The sequence below is a fragment of the Ornithodoros turicata genome, chromosome 1, assembly GCF_037126465.1.
Source record: "Ornithodoros turicata isolate Travis chromosome 1, ASM3712646v1, whole genome shotgun sequence".
In the NCBI taxonomy this organism is placed as follows: Eukaryota; Metazoa; Arthropoda; class Arachnida; order Ixodida; family Argasidae; genus Ornithodoros; species Ornithodoros turicata.
Genome location: NC_088201.1, coordinates 96706330 through 96722106, shown reverse-complemented (window position 1 = coordinate 96722106; position 15777 = coordinate 96706330). Strand labels below are relative to the sequence as shown.

Genomic DNA, 15777 nt, shown 5'->3' with positions numbered 1-15777 from the left:
AGTGTACACTGATAAGCAAAGTGCAATGCCCAGTGCCATTGTAGTACTTAGATATGTGATATGACATTCCTGAAATCGCACGGCTACGTATATCTGCACAATGAAATTACACGTTATGGATGACTAATAACAGGCAACGACGGCTTCATACTAAACCGCTACACACTCAGCACAAGTAAACTGTTCCTTAAGTACAAACAACTTTCGTAAATATTGCACGTAGTACTCCGAGAAAAAATGCAAAAGCTTCCTGTGCGTACTTTACTGGACTCTCTATTGCGTTTCGGGAGGCTCCTGTGCCCATGCCTCTCAGCCTGGTTCCGAACTTTGCTCCGTTTAACCATTTTATGATATCGCAGTATGTGCTGCACCAATGTAGTATACACTCCGCAGAAGAATCGAAGAAAGAAAAACCTTCATTACCTGGAAGTACTGCCTGCACTCACGCTGCTACTGTGAATTCCTTTTCTGCTATGCGCTATGCTAAATGGGCTAAATGCTACACTGCTGATTTCCGCCATCTTGTAAGCCGATGTCAATTGCGATGAGCTGGCGTCAAGACGGCAAATACTTTCTCTGATACAGATAAAATGGTTAAAAAGCAAGCGAGCTGGTGGCTAAGATCCATGACGAAAAACCAGAGACTGGGAAAAAGACGAAAAACAGATGACACAACACAAAGTCTCAAACTTAGCTCTCTCTTCTCTCTTCTTCGCTTGAAAGCTTCAAAGGAACCAGGAAGGCGCATCGTTGTCGCCATCCACATCCGCTTTTCTGTTCTTGCATCCGCCGGTGTGAGTGCTTTGTTGTTGCATGGTTTCTTTGTTTCGTGGGTAATCTTCGACATCATCTGCTTTTTTGGTACGTCTGCCGTTTTGAAAGTTTACGATTACAATCACTGCCATTGCACATAGCGGATTTCTCAATAGTGCTTGCATATCACCCGTAGTAGTGGTTCTACAACGCCGAGCCATGCCTAAAGCGAATAAAAAGCGCTACATCTACCACAGGGCATACAGAGAGAGTAATCGCGTTATTGCAAGCTATTCTGAAGGGTTTGAACATTCACAAGAACCTTCGACGTCTACAGAACTTTCGGTTGAGCTAGGAGGATCTTCGAGCAACGAGGATGCGCCGGAACATGACGATTGCTCTTCGCCAGCCTCGCTATCTCAAGATACCTCGCAGTCAGTATGTTCTGTAATTGGCGAGCCTTGTCAAACCGTTGCCGGTATCGCAGCTACGGATTCCCAGACTTTCAGTACTACAGCTGTGGAAGCAATTTCGCAGTTAGAAGTACCCACGCATTCAACGGAAGGCACTACGCTACTCGACCAAATTAGACGCTGGGCCGTAACGCAAAATGTACCGCAAACAGCTGTCACTGCACTCCTGAAAATTCTTCGAACACATTCCTGTCATGCAGAGTTCCCTTCCGATGCACGCACACTGTTGAACACTCCCCGCAGTACATCAACTAACGTTTCAACACTCGGCTGTGGGAAATACTGCCATTTCGGTATAGCGCCTGGTCTTCAGTCTCTGCTGTGCCGCTTGCGAGAGGTACCTAGAGTCTTGCCTTTAATTGTAAACGTTGATGGACTACCAATAAGCAAGAGCTCGAAACTTCAGCTTTGGCCCATCCAGTGCTGTGTGAAAGGGCTCTCCTGTAATGGAGTGTTTCTGGTTGGAGTTTATGCAGGCACAGAGAAGCCAACAGATCCCAACGAGTACTTGCGGCCTTTTGTCAGCGAGGCGAAACAGCTTTGTGCTGATGGAATAAGGGTCAATGGCAAACATCATGATGTAGAAGTTAACAGCATCGTATGTGATGCACCAGCACGAGCGTTTGTCATGTTGACAAAGGGCCACAATGCTCGTTCAGGGTGCCCCAAGTGCACAGTTGAGGGCGAGTACAAAACCAACAGAATGTGTTTCCTAAACATGAATGCACCCCTAAGAACGGACACAACTTTCCGTGAGCAACACGATATGGAACACCACAGAGGGACTTCAGTTTTCACTGAACTTAACATTGATTGCATATTGTCAGTGCCTCTTGACTATATGCACTTGATCTGCTTAGGCGTGATGAAGAAGTTGCTAATGTTGTGGACGCGTGGTCACCGCCATGCAGTTGGGCCCGCTGATAGAGGGATGATATCAGAGATGAACGTATCTCTTATTAAGCACATGCCGTCAGAATTTAGCAGGAAGCCAAGGGCACTGGATGAACTGGATCGCTGGAAGGCGACAGAGTTTATGTTGATACTCTTGTACACTGGACCCTGTGTTTTCAAAGATCACCTGCCTGATGACCTCTACAGCAATTTTGTCACCCTCCACTCCGCAATATATATTCTTGCCAGCCCAGAGCTATGCCAGGTCCATTGCTCGTATGCGGAAACTCTACTGCGATTCTTTGTGAGCCGGTTTGCTGCACTTTACGGTGACCATCAGGTATCATTCAATGTGCACTGCTGCATACATTTGGCTAAAGACGTAGAGAAGCACGGAAATCTTGAAACCTTTAGCGCATTTCCATTTGAGAACAATATGAAATTCTTAAAACGACTGCTTCGAAAACATGAGTTGCCCTTGGAGCAGCTGTACAATCGGTTCACAGAACGCCAGAGCACCTTGTCGCAGGAAAAGGCTGTCGAGCAAAACAAGATGTGTCAGCCTCACTCTAGTGGTCCAGTTCCCACAGGGTGCACAAGCCCACAGTATAAATCTATTAAACACTGTGGATATACTCTGAGTATAAATGAAGGGGATAACTGCTGTGTAGTGGGAGGTCACATTGTTGTGATATTCAACTTTGCAACTTTGCACTCTACGCAGGAGGTGGTGGTGGTTGGACGAGAATTCTGCCACAAAGAAGATTTGTATGTGCTTCCATTTGAATCATCACGCCTTGGCATCCACATTGTTTCCAAGCTCTCTGGCCTGAAATGGTGGCGACTAACTGATGTGAAAAAATTGGTGAAATTGCCTTTCAAGGGCCGTCACGTGGTTGTGCCATTCCTCCACTGATGTATGCTTTTGGTGAGGGTCCGTGCCACAATGTTTGCAATTGCACACTTCACGGTAGAGAATGAAATTGAGGTTGTTCCTGCATCTTGGGTAACTGGTACAACATGCAAGTGGCCAAAGGTTTCATCGGACAAGGCCAAAAAGTTGGTCATGAAGTCAGCACCTCCTGAGGAATCATGGGATGTGTACAAAGTCATTGTACGTGGAATTTACTGTAAGTACCTCAGCTGGATGTCGGTCTGCATGGTAGCTTGTCATGCTTTAGACATGCACAGAACATCAACTCAGAAAATCACGTTCTCAAGAAAAGACAATGTTTAATTGTTTTGCAGCAGTGCATTTTGTCACTGCAAAGGTGATTGCATGTTCTAGTTTCATTTGGCTTTCCCAGTCAATCCTACGTGGTACAAGCATGTGCTGAGCAATGTACTAAGTTGAACATAAGTAGAGTAGACAAGCGAGCTGGTATATACGATTGAGCGGAAACATCTTGAGTCTGAGGAGCAACGAAGGGGGGGGGGGAGGGGGGACTACACAGGACGGCTCTTGTTTCGTGTCTGTCCTGTGTAGTTCCCCCCTTCGTTGCTCCTGGGACTCAAGGAGATGTTTCCATTCAATGTACGAAGTGTTTGGAAGGGTTTGTTGAGTTGCTGTAGACAATAGCTGTGCATGTATTCTACATCTGTGAGTCTGGATGTCAAATTTTCTAAACTTTAGTTTTATAAGTTTGCTTGGTTTTTCAGCAATGTATTCAGATGCCCGGAGTAAACTTAATGACCTGCAATACACCTCTGATGTTAACTCTGATTGTGAAGGGGATGGAAGAAAGCGGAACCGCTTCCCACCAAAACGCTTTATTGAAGACGACTCTGAGGAGCTCATGCAAGGTAAATACCATCTTGAATTCTGAATGTTTCTTCTTTCTTCACAAATTCACATTTTTACAGAAACAGACAAGCATTCACACCTTTCATCATCCCAACATGTGGACCAGGACTTTTTGAAGTCACATGAAGCAAGGAAGGGTAATTTTGCAAAGTGTACACTCATTTGCTTAGTTTTGGAAGCTGACGGGTCAGAAATAACCGTTATAAATAATAATATTTAAAGGGACCATGAAGAGATATTTCACAAAAGCATGACCACTTACGTCTGTATTGAAGAATTCATCCTGTGTAGTATGTACAAAATCGTTCAGGTAGCAAAAATATTCTGTATTAACCATGCTGTGAACTGCAGCTGCTATGACAGGGCACGAAGGCAATCTGGCCGTGGCGTCAAACACTGGTTATTTTGCCGATTGGCGGATGGTCATATGCGACCAAATTTGAAAATCTATAAGTGGCTTGAAAACTTTATTATATTATATTTGACTTGGAGCTAAGATGGCATTTGACTGCTGACAATTAAGCCTACTGAAAGTGTAATGCGGCTGTTGATCGTCACTACTATTACTGGAGCACTTTTTCCTCTCTGAGCTGCTGCTTCGTCGGAAAATGTATCGCCGTGTCTTTGAGAGCTGCAACGTACGGAACGACCCCCACACACTTGTTTCTCTCAAGCTCTTTCTAATTAAGCTTTCGTAGTTCCTTTAAAGTGGCCTCATGTGTATGTGCAAGATGCATGTTTGCTAGTTTCCTGCTGCTGCAATTCAGCAGCCTTCTTCCCACTGTTATTTGTATAGTCAGTGTTACCAATGACACAGTACTGTTAGCCGTATGTCCCAGAAAACGTGACATTGAATTATGTACCATTGTTGAGAAGGCTGTGCCATCTGGAGTTACGTGGTCAACAGCATTTGTTTTTACTAGGTTTTTGCCACATCCTGGCATGAATGTATAACATGAAGTTTTGTATCAATTTTTATAAACTGAACTGAAAAATTTGACAAGGTCTTTTTTTAATCCTGCCAATATCAAGTGCATGTCAAGTTTACTCAAGTTCATGGTAATTGACACTGATATTGAAGAGCTACTTCATGGGGGAAAAAATAGCTCAACACCATGCTTTTCGGAGCATTTGTGCGGAGTCTTTATGTACCTTTGTTTTAAGCCCAATGAAAGGAGGTTATGCTCAGCCCACACAGGCATAGTACAAAGAGATAAGACAGGGATGGCCTATTGCATTCGGCTTCCACCGGAATCATGCTTTTCTTCTCTCAATTTCAAAAATGAATTTTTTTTTCTACTATCGCTTTATGGGCTGGGTTTAGCAGCGTCCTTCCATCGAACTGCACAAGGCTCCCTAAGAATTCATTGAGTGCTATGCTCTGGGCGCTCCAAAATGCATGATGTTCGTCTTCCTTTTTTTTTTTTTTTCAGCTGGTATATCTGCTCAATGCCCTTGTTATTTATCATGAATTTGGGTAAATTTGGCATTCGCTTGACCTATGGTTGGCAAATTTTTGAGTTCGGTTCCTAATAATTAGCATAAGTTAGGTTACATTTGGCAGGTACTTCACATTGGTTGGGTAAAAAAGTGGGCTTTACTTATCCAACTTTAGAGGTCCGTTTGTAAAATTTTACATAATAAAACTTAAGTTAGATGAGATTCCCATCAGGAGGTGGCAAAAACCTAGTAAGAACAAATGTCGTTGACCACATGATTCTAGGTGATGTAGCTCTTTATTATGATTCAATGACAAGTTTTCTGGGACACCCTGTATAACTTTTGCACAATACATGATGGCAGCCAAAAAGAAGAAGCCAAGACAGTTGCCACCAGAATCTGATGATGACATAGACACCATCATGAATGCTCCGCCTGTGCCCTCAAACTTCCCATGCCCTACCCCTGCTGGTGGTTCTCTGGATGGAGATCATGGTAAGCATGTGGTGCAGTTTCATTCTGCAGCTTAATTTTTAATGTTCTAACATGGTATTGCAAGCCCGCAGTGGGAATGGAGAGCTGGGCTAGTTGGTTAACAGATATGTCGAAAAATGCTGAGTGAATACACATGGGGATAGCTAAGACTGGCTTGATCCTAGTATGAGCCTGTCTGCTGTTGTGCTCGTGTCACTTACTGTTTTTCATCATAGAAGCCCACTGCTGCCAGTTTTTTTTTTTTTTCTCATCGGTGGGATTTGTGTTCTTCATGGCTTAGCTTTTTGAACCTTAAAGGTGTTAAGACAGACAGTATCTCACATGAAAGTAGGTGACTGTTCTTTGTACCATTATGAACGTGCATTGGAAGTTCCACAACAAAAAGTAATAGAAATGGTGAAAATGTGTGCCGCGAATACAAACTGATGCAGCCCTGTCAGCACTTTGTTTGGGAGTGTGTTTGGGTTTTTACCTGTCTAAGCAAAATACATAGAGTAATTTTTTCCTTCAGTATTCTGATTCGGACGTGCAGTACGATGCATCGATAATGTAATGCACCACATCTATGAAAGTGTCCCAACCCCTTTAAAGCATATCATGCATTGCTGCCGAATCTAAAATCAATGCTGAGTACTAATATTATTTCTCTTGCACATTTTTAGGTAGCATGGTGGAATACTGTTCAAGCTTGCCACCAGATATTCAGTGCCAAAGGCAGGAAAGACAAACAGCTTCTTCACATTCTTCCTGTAAGCAGAGACCTGCTGCTGTTCACTGGTGTTTGGATGGCGTCTGTTGGATGTGGCTAATTTCAGCTGCTTTGTGGTAAATTGTTACAAGCCTTTATTTCACGTTGCAGACCCCGGCAGCCCACGAAGTGGTAGGTTCTCAACAGGACAACCAGCAGCTGAACGAGCGAGCGTGCATGAAGTCATGCCACAGTCAGGTATGTGACCTCCAAAGTAATTGCTTAATCCAAAGGGCATCGCAAGTGTAAGCAAATGTTTCATGCATGTGACTTTAGACCCTGCATTACATACACGCTCTTCTGCAATGAAAATGAAGTGTAGAACTAAATTTGGCAATGAGGGTGTCACTATGCTGCCATTCGTCCTTCCAGTTGTGTGCCTCTGGATTGCAATACTAAAAGTGTAGAAGGGCTATTGATTAGATTTCTGACCACTTTTGTTTTTGTCAACTACTTTGGCTTGTGCATGCACTGATTCTGGCCGGTCTTGCTGTGTCCATGGCTCGGCGTTTCTGGCCTTCGAAACTCACGATCACAATCATCTGATAAGGCGTGAGTTCGGGCCCTGCTACGAGCTCAAGTGAAGGTCGACATGGCGTGTCAGTGAGCTCGATCATGCCGGATGTTGGTGCACTCATCAAATAACGTATATGTGGAATGATCGAGCTCACCGACACGCCATGTCGACCTTCGCTTGAGCTCGTATCAGGGCCCGAACTCACACCTTATCAAATGATTGTGATAGTGAGTTTCGTAGGCCTGAAAAGCCAAGCTATAGCTGTGTCAGCATATCGGAACTGTCAGCAGTCGACTGCATGAACACTATCTTATTGGTGTTGGCCCTTCTTGTTTGCAACCGGTTACTTTACATTGCCTTGACGTTGTGCATGTAGCCAACTACCAATTAGAGCTAACCAATTGATGCAAACTAGTGATAGTACCATAAAAGACACGAACAGTGGCAGCAACTAAGAATAAGTATTTGGTGCTGAACTAACTGGTTGCTATAACTGTGGAAGTAATTGATGGGATAGATTGTTCCTTCCCTTGTGTGTAATGTACATCAGAGCTGTTTCACAATTTTCTTTTCATATACTGCACTAGATTTCCAGAGACAAGTTTTGCGGATTCTTCACATCATGCGACTTGCACAGCAGGAGCAAGGCGATCTCCTTCATGAAGTGTCTAGGCAACTTGTGCATTCAGACCCCATTGTTGCTGAAGCCCCTCTAGTACCAACTCCATTTGCATCCTGTGAAGCTCTGGTGGACTTCAACGACTCACTTAATGAGCATATGGAGACACGTTTGGTATGTAGATCATGTGATGTCAGTGGGTCACAAGGAATATATGTGATATACCTTGACCTTTGCATTGCATCATGCACATGTCGTGGGCTGGTGACCCTTCGGGACTCTTGCTGGTTGGACAAAGAAAGTCCGAAATATCGAGTGTTGGGGCTGTGCGGCGACCGAAATTTTGAAAGTTATTATACATTAACTCACGGGCGCTGTTCCCGTCCGTGAACTTGTCTGAATAATCGGGCATGCCCAAAAAATTAGTGAAGGACTCTAATAGCATAGCATACCATAGCATAGCATGCTATATGTGTTTAGCTTTCCATGGCAAACCACAGTTCAGCAGTATGCTCTTCCTGGGACCAGTTCTGTTAACATTCCCTAGCTCTTCGTTAATACAACAAGGAGTTGTATCCGAGCTGTGTGTAAATGCTGTAGTCATGCACCATTCATAGCTCTTAAAATGTGTTCAATTCCCAACATTTTGCATGATGCAATAATGCATGAAATGCTTATGTTCTGTGTACACAGTTTTGAAAATACTACTATGGATTGCATAGTTTCTTTTTAGCTCTATAATCCTACGAGCATTGTGGGTACTAGTGAATTATTTCTGTCAGGCATTTTTGCTACTTATGCAGAAACTGCAAAAACTATTAGTATCAATACATGAGCTTATCTCACAAGCCAAATGATTGTGAGAAGTAATTTTTCTGCACTTGGGTGTAAAATAGGAGAAATAAGAATATGCTGTAAATTGATGCAGATTCCAGGTAGAAACCTTCCTTTATGCTAAATTTTGGCAGAAATTCAATGAACAGTGATGGTTTGATACAAAGTGTGGTATAGTTGTGTTTGCTGCAAAACAAGCCAGTGTGCATCTTTTCAGTTCCACGTTTTCCAGTTCAGTATCTGTAGGTTTCAGCGAATACAATTTTCTTGGTAAACTCAAGTTTCACCCTGAAGAGGCAACCTTCAATGTTGGGTGCAAATTCAGGGAATAATCAGGTGAACCCTAAACCTTCAGGCTCTGCTCATGGTGAATAGAACATATTGTTTGTTTGTTTTGATTTATTTGTATCGTGCCTACCAATGGCTGACAACAGCCCACTGGGCAGTGCACTACAAAAATATATGCAATTCATAAGAAATGAAGAACGTACAACCAGCTGAAATAGCAGCTGAATATCAATGCAGGATTAAACAAAATAACAATCGGGAGATAATCGGACATAATCAGTTGCAAAATAGACAATGGGCAGAACATTTGTATTGATGAAGATTCATGGAAATATCAGTGTCGAGATGGTTAAAGCCAGGGTGTCGAACCGCAAAAAATACGGGTTCGGTTCGGGTTCGCGTTGTTTTGATTTCGTTCCGGTTCAGTTCAGCTTCGGCCACGCCAAAAACCGAACCGGTTCGCAAACCGGTTCAACGCTTCCGTTTTATATGTTCCATAAAAGGTGGTGAAAATTTGTGAAATCCATGATATAGGCGCGTGATGATGATACCGATGTGTCTTCGTTCGGGGATAAAGAGGAACTCTTGTGCTGACTTCTATGTCCGAACCGTTTTGTTGCGAACCGGTTACCGCTATTATTTTTTATGGTTCTGCTCCGGTTCGGGTTCAGCAGTGTTCCGAAAATTTCGGTTCGGGTTCGGTTCGACACCCTGGTTAAAGCCATAAGAGAAACAGGATACGAAACGTAAGGATCATTTCCTCATTAACTGGTGGGTAGAATAATACGAGCTTTCTACTAAGACGAATAGTACAATAAAAATGTAGCGTAGATAGTAGGTGAGAGCAGATAATATGGCTATGGACCTGCTTATACAATAACAACAGATCATTCATAAGACGTCTCCAGCTTAACAAAGGCAAACCTAAATATATATGTAGGGCCTGACTTCTTGGGGGTACACCAGACTACGCCCGATATTTACCCCCGAATCAAATTTGCAAGAACAGGGTTTTACCTGATATTTCACCAAAAACTGCTGGACCAGGGGGATCTGAAGTCATCACAGCTAACACAGAACTTTGGAAACCTTTGTAAATTCATAAATATGCACATACAAATGGTCAAACAAGAGACCCTGCTGCGTCTACATGCATGGACTCTGTCTACTGGTATTATGCTGACTAAATCAGACTTATGCCTGGTTCTGTCCGATTCAACATGAATTGGGCTGAATCGGGTTCAGTTAAGCCCAATTACAGCCAAATTATTGAAGCAAAATATTACCCGATATTTACTACATTTTCCTGAAAAATAAAACCCGAAAAAAGTCAGGCCCTAAATATATGCAGAAAATGTAGCCCGCAAGAACACAGTCTTTTGCATAGGACACGTAAAGTCTCAGTTTTGTGTTGTGTTAAGTCAGTAATAATTTTTTTTGTGTTAGAGCCTTTGAAACATTTTCTACTTTCAGGTTGAAGAGCTTGCTCAGCTTGGGGGCAGCGAAGTGAGGCAATCAACGAGAAAGATACTTGAGTATCTCCTGACAGACTACGTTGCAGCTGAATTCAGCTGGTTAGGTCAGAAGGGCAAGCGGAAATTTGAACAGCTGAAACTTCCACAGCTTATCATCCGTGAGTATATTACTCCATGGAGTACATGCAACATAAGGAATACCAGTGGTTTTAGAAAAGTTAGGCCCAGTTAGGTCGTGGAACCCAGATCAGGGGTCGCTAAAACTGAAGTGAATTTTGTTTTGCAAACGTTAGTTGATGTGATGAATGTTTTACTGACAATCAGTACCTTTAGTGAAGCAGAATTAACTGTTAAATTAAAGTTCAGGGTTCCTTTGATCCTTGTTCAAATCAGATTGTAGAACAGCAAAAAATACGGGTTTGGGTTCGCGTTACTTGGACTTTGTTGCTGTTGAGTTCACGTTCCGCTGTGCCAAAAATCGAATACTGATCGATACTGCTGATGTCTGCATTGACGTTTTTGGTGGCCCTGTCCTCCGTTTAGCGAGAGAAATGGATGATCACCTGTAAACAACGTCCACACTTATGAAGCGGTCTAGTCCTGCTGCTGTCTGTTCTCCAAATGGCTTTTCTTTTCTTTTCGCATGCACAATGCAAAAAAGATACACTTAAAGGAAGCCAAATAAGACAGGCGTTATTTTGAGGTACTGGTGCGGCACACTGCTTTCGCAGTGTCAGTTGATCTGAAACTGTCCAGAAGCATGCTGAAAATAAGTCTGCCAGCCTTGCTGTGTCAGATTTCATAGTAGTGTAGGGCTTGCAACATACTTGTCTGGAATCGACAGTTTGCTGTTTATCTGGCCTGGAATCTCCAGGCATAGCAAGATTGTTTCTTTCGGCTAATATACACTTACTGGGAAGCATGCCGTACGTGTCTATTAGTCAGGAGAATTTTTCTTGCACCACCTGTAGGTTTCAGACAGGATAAACCACAAGCAGTCGATTCCAGACAAGCAATGTCACATGCTGTACCAGTGTGATTTACCGCCGAACCAGGCAGGGTGGACCAATCTACCTCTCCACTTTTTTTTCTTTCAAACATATATTAAAGCCTTGTCCCTAGGAGGCATATTGGGGCTGAGAGTAGTTGAAAATAATTGGTGGTTATTTTTAATAAATCATCATTCAGATGTGGGCATTTCGACCATTGCGCTTCCTACAAAGTTTAACAACGAGTGTCTTCATAACTATGCTATATATCCAGCTGAATTTCCACGTACTGTCAGGTAGGGGCAGCTTTGTATCCTAAGTCTCGAATATTCTAAGGTTTGCCTTTGAGGAGATAAAAATCACAAAGTTGCCTGATGTGTAAAATATGGTACATTTTGGGAACCTGACTAGTCGTCTCCCAGTTGTGATAACCAAAAGTAATCTACATCATTGTGTTCGTCTCAAAATGCCCTTTCTTATCATATCAAGTACATCGTATTGGGGTTTGGTGCGACGTACTCAACAGTTTTTTGTGACGGTATCTACCGAAACTGCATAAATTCGACAGAACGCATCCCCTATTTCCCCACTCATGACATTGTTCGTGTTACTCACAAACGTTCCACATGACGACTCAAAACAGCACATCAACAATTGCTTTAGAGATGGTCGAAGTTATGCTGTGAATGATGTTGAGTTACGAATGTAACTTCAACTCTCTCTGAAGCTAAATTTTTGTGTTTTAAGTCGTCATGAAGAACATTTGTGAGTAAAATGAACGATGTCACGAGTGGGAATATATGGGATGCGCGCTGTCGAATGTACGCATTTTTGATAGACACCCCTCACAAAAAGACTTGCCCCAAATCACAATACGATGTACTTGCTATGATAAAGGGCACTTCGAGATGAACACAATGTTGTAGATTACTTTGGGTATCACAACTGGGAGAGGACCAGTGATGTTCTCAAAATATGCCATATTTTACTGATGAGGCAGCTTCAAGATCTCCTCAAAGACAAACGTTAGAATCCTCGGAACTTAGGAAGCAATGCTATCCACCCCTGATAATGTGAAAAAAAAAAAATTCAAACTTCGTAGGAAGCGCAATGGTCGAAATGCCCATATCAGAATTATGATTCATAAAAAAATAACCACCAATTATTTTCAACTACTTTAAGCGCCAATATGCCTCCTAGGGACAAGGCTTTAATATATGGTTGAAAGAAAGAAATTCGAGAGGTCGACCGGGCCGCCCTGCCTGATTCTGCATGAAATTACCCACCAGTTAATCCAGAACACGAAGGTAATGTGTGTCAGCACAATTGGGTTCCCAAATCAGGGCTATATTTATCTTTCAAACCACCACCAGTAACAGAGGCACAGTTCTTCGTATGCTTCTCCACTTCTCACTCAAATTTTTACTGCTCGCATATAATGGGACATGTTTGAATGCTTGCTTAATTGCATTATTCGCTGGACGATGGCAGGCCACTCGTCTTTTAGGAAATGGAGCAGTTGCTAGCGGAGGACAGCCACATCGTTTGCTTGGAAACCCGCAGTTTGACAAGCCATAGCCTCCTGTATACTTCAATGCCTGCCCAGTCGAAGCGGAACCCACGCAAACCGGCTGACCACTGTGGTGGCGCCACATACACAGGGTATGATGATCATATCGCTCTGTTTTCTGGCGCGTGATGTTTCTGTTTCACGTGTGACTGCAGTGTCGTCTGCCTGCCAGCTTGTTCTGTCTGTCTGGTGTCAACCTATACTCTCAACTGCTTGCAAGTCTGTCACTATAGATGTAAACCGGTAAATTTCTAGGCTGTTCGTTTAATTTGAGGTATCAAGTCAATCATCACGAGCCAGCAAGCGCAGCAATATGATCATCACAACCTCTGGCATGTGGTGCCGTCGCCGCATAGTGCGCTGAATGGCCGTTCTGCCTCGACTGGGCAGGCATGGAAGTAAATAGGAGGCTATGGACAAGCATCCGCGTGGCACCTCCCCTCTGAAGAGCAGACAGTGTTGATGCTCCTGCGCTTCGTGAAAAGATGCTGAAAGCATACTTGCTATATGTCTTTGGTTGCAGATGTGGGCATATGTCTTGTTTCTTGCTTGTGAACACATGCACAGTTCTTAACTTGAGTTTGCGGAATTATTTTACGCAATAGAATTCCAGGTGTTTTAGCTATTGGTCTTCGTTTTAGGCGTTGAACTGGTTGTCATTTTTCAGGTGCCGTGAGGAAGAACATCAGGCTCTCTGCAGCCACTAGATATGAAGTGGAGAGCGTGATCAAGACGTGGCTCCGTCACGCAAAAGAACGCTGCACCAGTAAGCGAGCACTGACTGACCATGCACCTTCACAACAGGACTGAGTGAGCTACAAAAAAACGTACCTGTGAAAGTGCAGTTTTTCGTACATGGCATTCATTTTTAGGTTTTAGTTGTATCAACGTCTGGTTTTACTTCTAGTCTGGCCACATTCCTTTGCGATGTTTGAGAGTTTGAACTGATTTTGAAGCACACAGTTTGAAACGAGACAGTTTCACCTAAGCCAGTGTGGAGAACTTCATAAGTGTAACGACTTGAAGGTGAACATGTTTGGCACAAATGTGTCTGGTTGGGATAAACTCAATGGGAGGAAAAAGACTAACACCAACTAAAGTTCAATCAAGAGAGGTACTGCCGTTTCTAAGTCTACTGGCTCCTTTCTCAGGGGTGACATTTGAAGCCAGAGAGACTTTCATACAAGAGTATTCACCGTTTTTTCTATCACATGGCCCAGGCCATTAACATAGACAGGCAGTGCAACCAAGGGTCGATTGAACGTGCCAGGACCCAGTGAGCAGCCGCAGCCTGAGGTTCGTCTCAAGCTCAGTGATATTGGCGTTCCTGAAATCAATAACATTATCTTTCGTTCGACAGTGTTCAGCTAATGCACTTCGTTTCATGTCACACTGTTTTTGTGCTGTAGCCCACAGCATTATCTGTTCCACGATTCCATTGAGACTCCATGTGCAGAATGTGCTGCTGCTTATATCGGGTATGCTAAGAACTTCTCGCAAAGATTACATAAACAACGCCAGGAAGTATGACATGAAGCAAAGCGCCTTAGCTTAACACTGTCAGGTGGAAACCACGTCATTGATTTTGGGAATGCCAGTATCGGCGACTGCTCATTGAGTTGTGGCACATTCAACACGCAAACATTCAACTGTCAATAGGAACACTACACAGACTGTAGCTCAAAAACCTCCGCATAGAAAGTGAAAATAGAAAACAATGACCACTCATGTATAAGTGTGAGCAATTCTCCCTAGCTTCGAATCGTGGCCCACAAGGAGGAGCCAGTAGGCTTGGAAATGTCGTGACCCTCTGGCGCGAACATTGGCTGGTGTTTTTCTTTTTTTCATTGAGCTTCTTAAGTGAACTTAGCTTGAGGACTTTTTCAACATATTTATCTTTTACCTCTATTGCGGCTACTCCTAAGCCATTTTACCTGTGATATTTTTGAACATTTATGGAGCATATATTTTGCGAGGCTTTGTTAAACGAAACGTGTTCAAAGTGCTTTTAATGCAGCTGTACAGGGTGTTTCCTCTAGCTGCACTGAATATTCAGACTGACATAAGTAGCATTATAAAACATGCCCCGTACATGCAATAATTAATTTAGTTGTTACTTAAAGTATAACAGTTCATTAGCCTGCTAGGCCTCGTTCCTGATGACTACCATGTGCAGTTCAATCTTCAATTTTTTGACTACTTTGTGATGAACATTTAGACTTACTGACTTATTTCATCCCATGTATGGTATTTTGAGGTAACTGCGTTCAGAATGCTTGAAATAAGCACAATGTGTATGGTGCACCAGCTCCGGTGGCGCAGCGGTAACGCGTGCGCTTGGAGACTGGGAGGTCCGCGGTTCGAATCCGCGGGCCGGCTGTGCCGTCTGGGGTTTTTCCTGGGTTTCCCTCAGATGCGTAATAGGCGTATGCCGGCACAGTTCCCTGAAGTCGGCCCATGGACGCAGCTATCCTCCCCCCGAGCGGATTCCGCTCGGTCTTCCTCTTCACCCTTTCCTCTCCTCCTCTCCACCACCTTTCCCTTCCCGAGAAACATGCCGCCTAATCAGGCAGGCAGACCTCTCGGGTTCCTCCCAACGACACTCCTCCTCCTCCTCCTCGTGTATGGTGCATTGACAAGAGTAGGACCTCTGAAGTACTTCACAAGCTGTGATAAAACAGACTGCATCATACGCAATGAGGTATCAAAAGTGCAATTGTTTCCTGTCGCTTAGGCAGTATAGTTTTCATTGCATTATACAATTCATGGGAAATGCGCTTCGGTACTATTGCCTGCCTAAAATATGCCTCCACATTGCTTGGTGGCAGTTAGTGTTTGTGCTACCCTTTACACTACCCTGTGATATCCTGATGTTAAG

The 15777-nt window shown here is 43.4% G+C and overlaps 1 protein-coding gene and 2 long non-coding RNA genes across 3 annotated transcripts; all 3 read left to right on the top strand.

Annotated features, from left to right (window-relative positions):
* The first annotated feature begins 779 nt into the window (after positions 1 to 779).
* Positions 780 to 4052, top strand: LOC135366809 (uncharacterized). The gene is made up of 4 exons (XR_010414289.1): positions 780 to 861; positions 2845 to 3250; positions 3780 to 3923; positions 3984 to 4052. It is a non-coding gene; the product is annotated as an uncharacterized LOC135366809 (long non-coding RNA).
* LOC135366813 (uncharacterized) lies at positions 4043 to 6597 on the top strand. Its single transcript, XR_010414290.1, has 3 exons — positions 4043 to 4061; positions 5728 to 5859; positions 6522 to 6597. It is a non-coding gene; the product is annotated as an uncharacterized LOC135366813 (long non-coding RNA).
* Positions 6598 to 6751: 154 nt separating this feature from the next.
* On the top strand, positions 6752 to 14156 carry LOC135366801 (uncharacterized). The gene is made up of 4 exons (XM_064599723.1): positions 6752 to 6805; positions 7712 to 7917; positions 10339 to 10498; positions 13567 to 14156. The coding sequence occupies exons 1-4, from the start codon at positions 6793 to 6795 to the stop codon at positions 13707 to 13709; spliced, it is 522 nt and encodes a 173-aa protein (XP_064455793.1). The 5' UTR covers positions 6752 to 6792; the 3' UTR covers positions 13710 to 14156.
* Positions 14157 to 15777: the final 1621 nt, after the last annotated feature.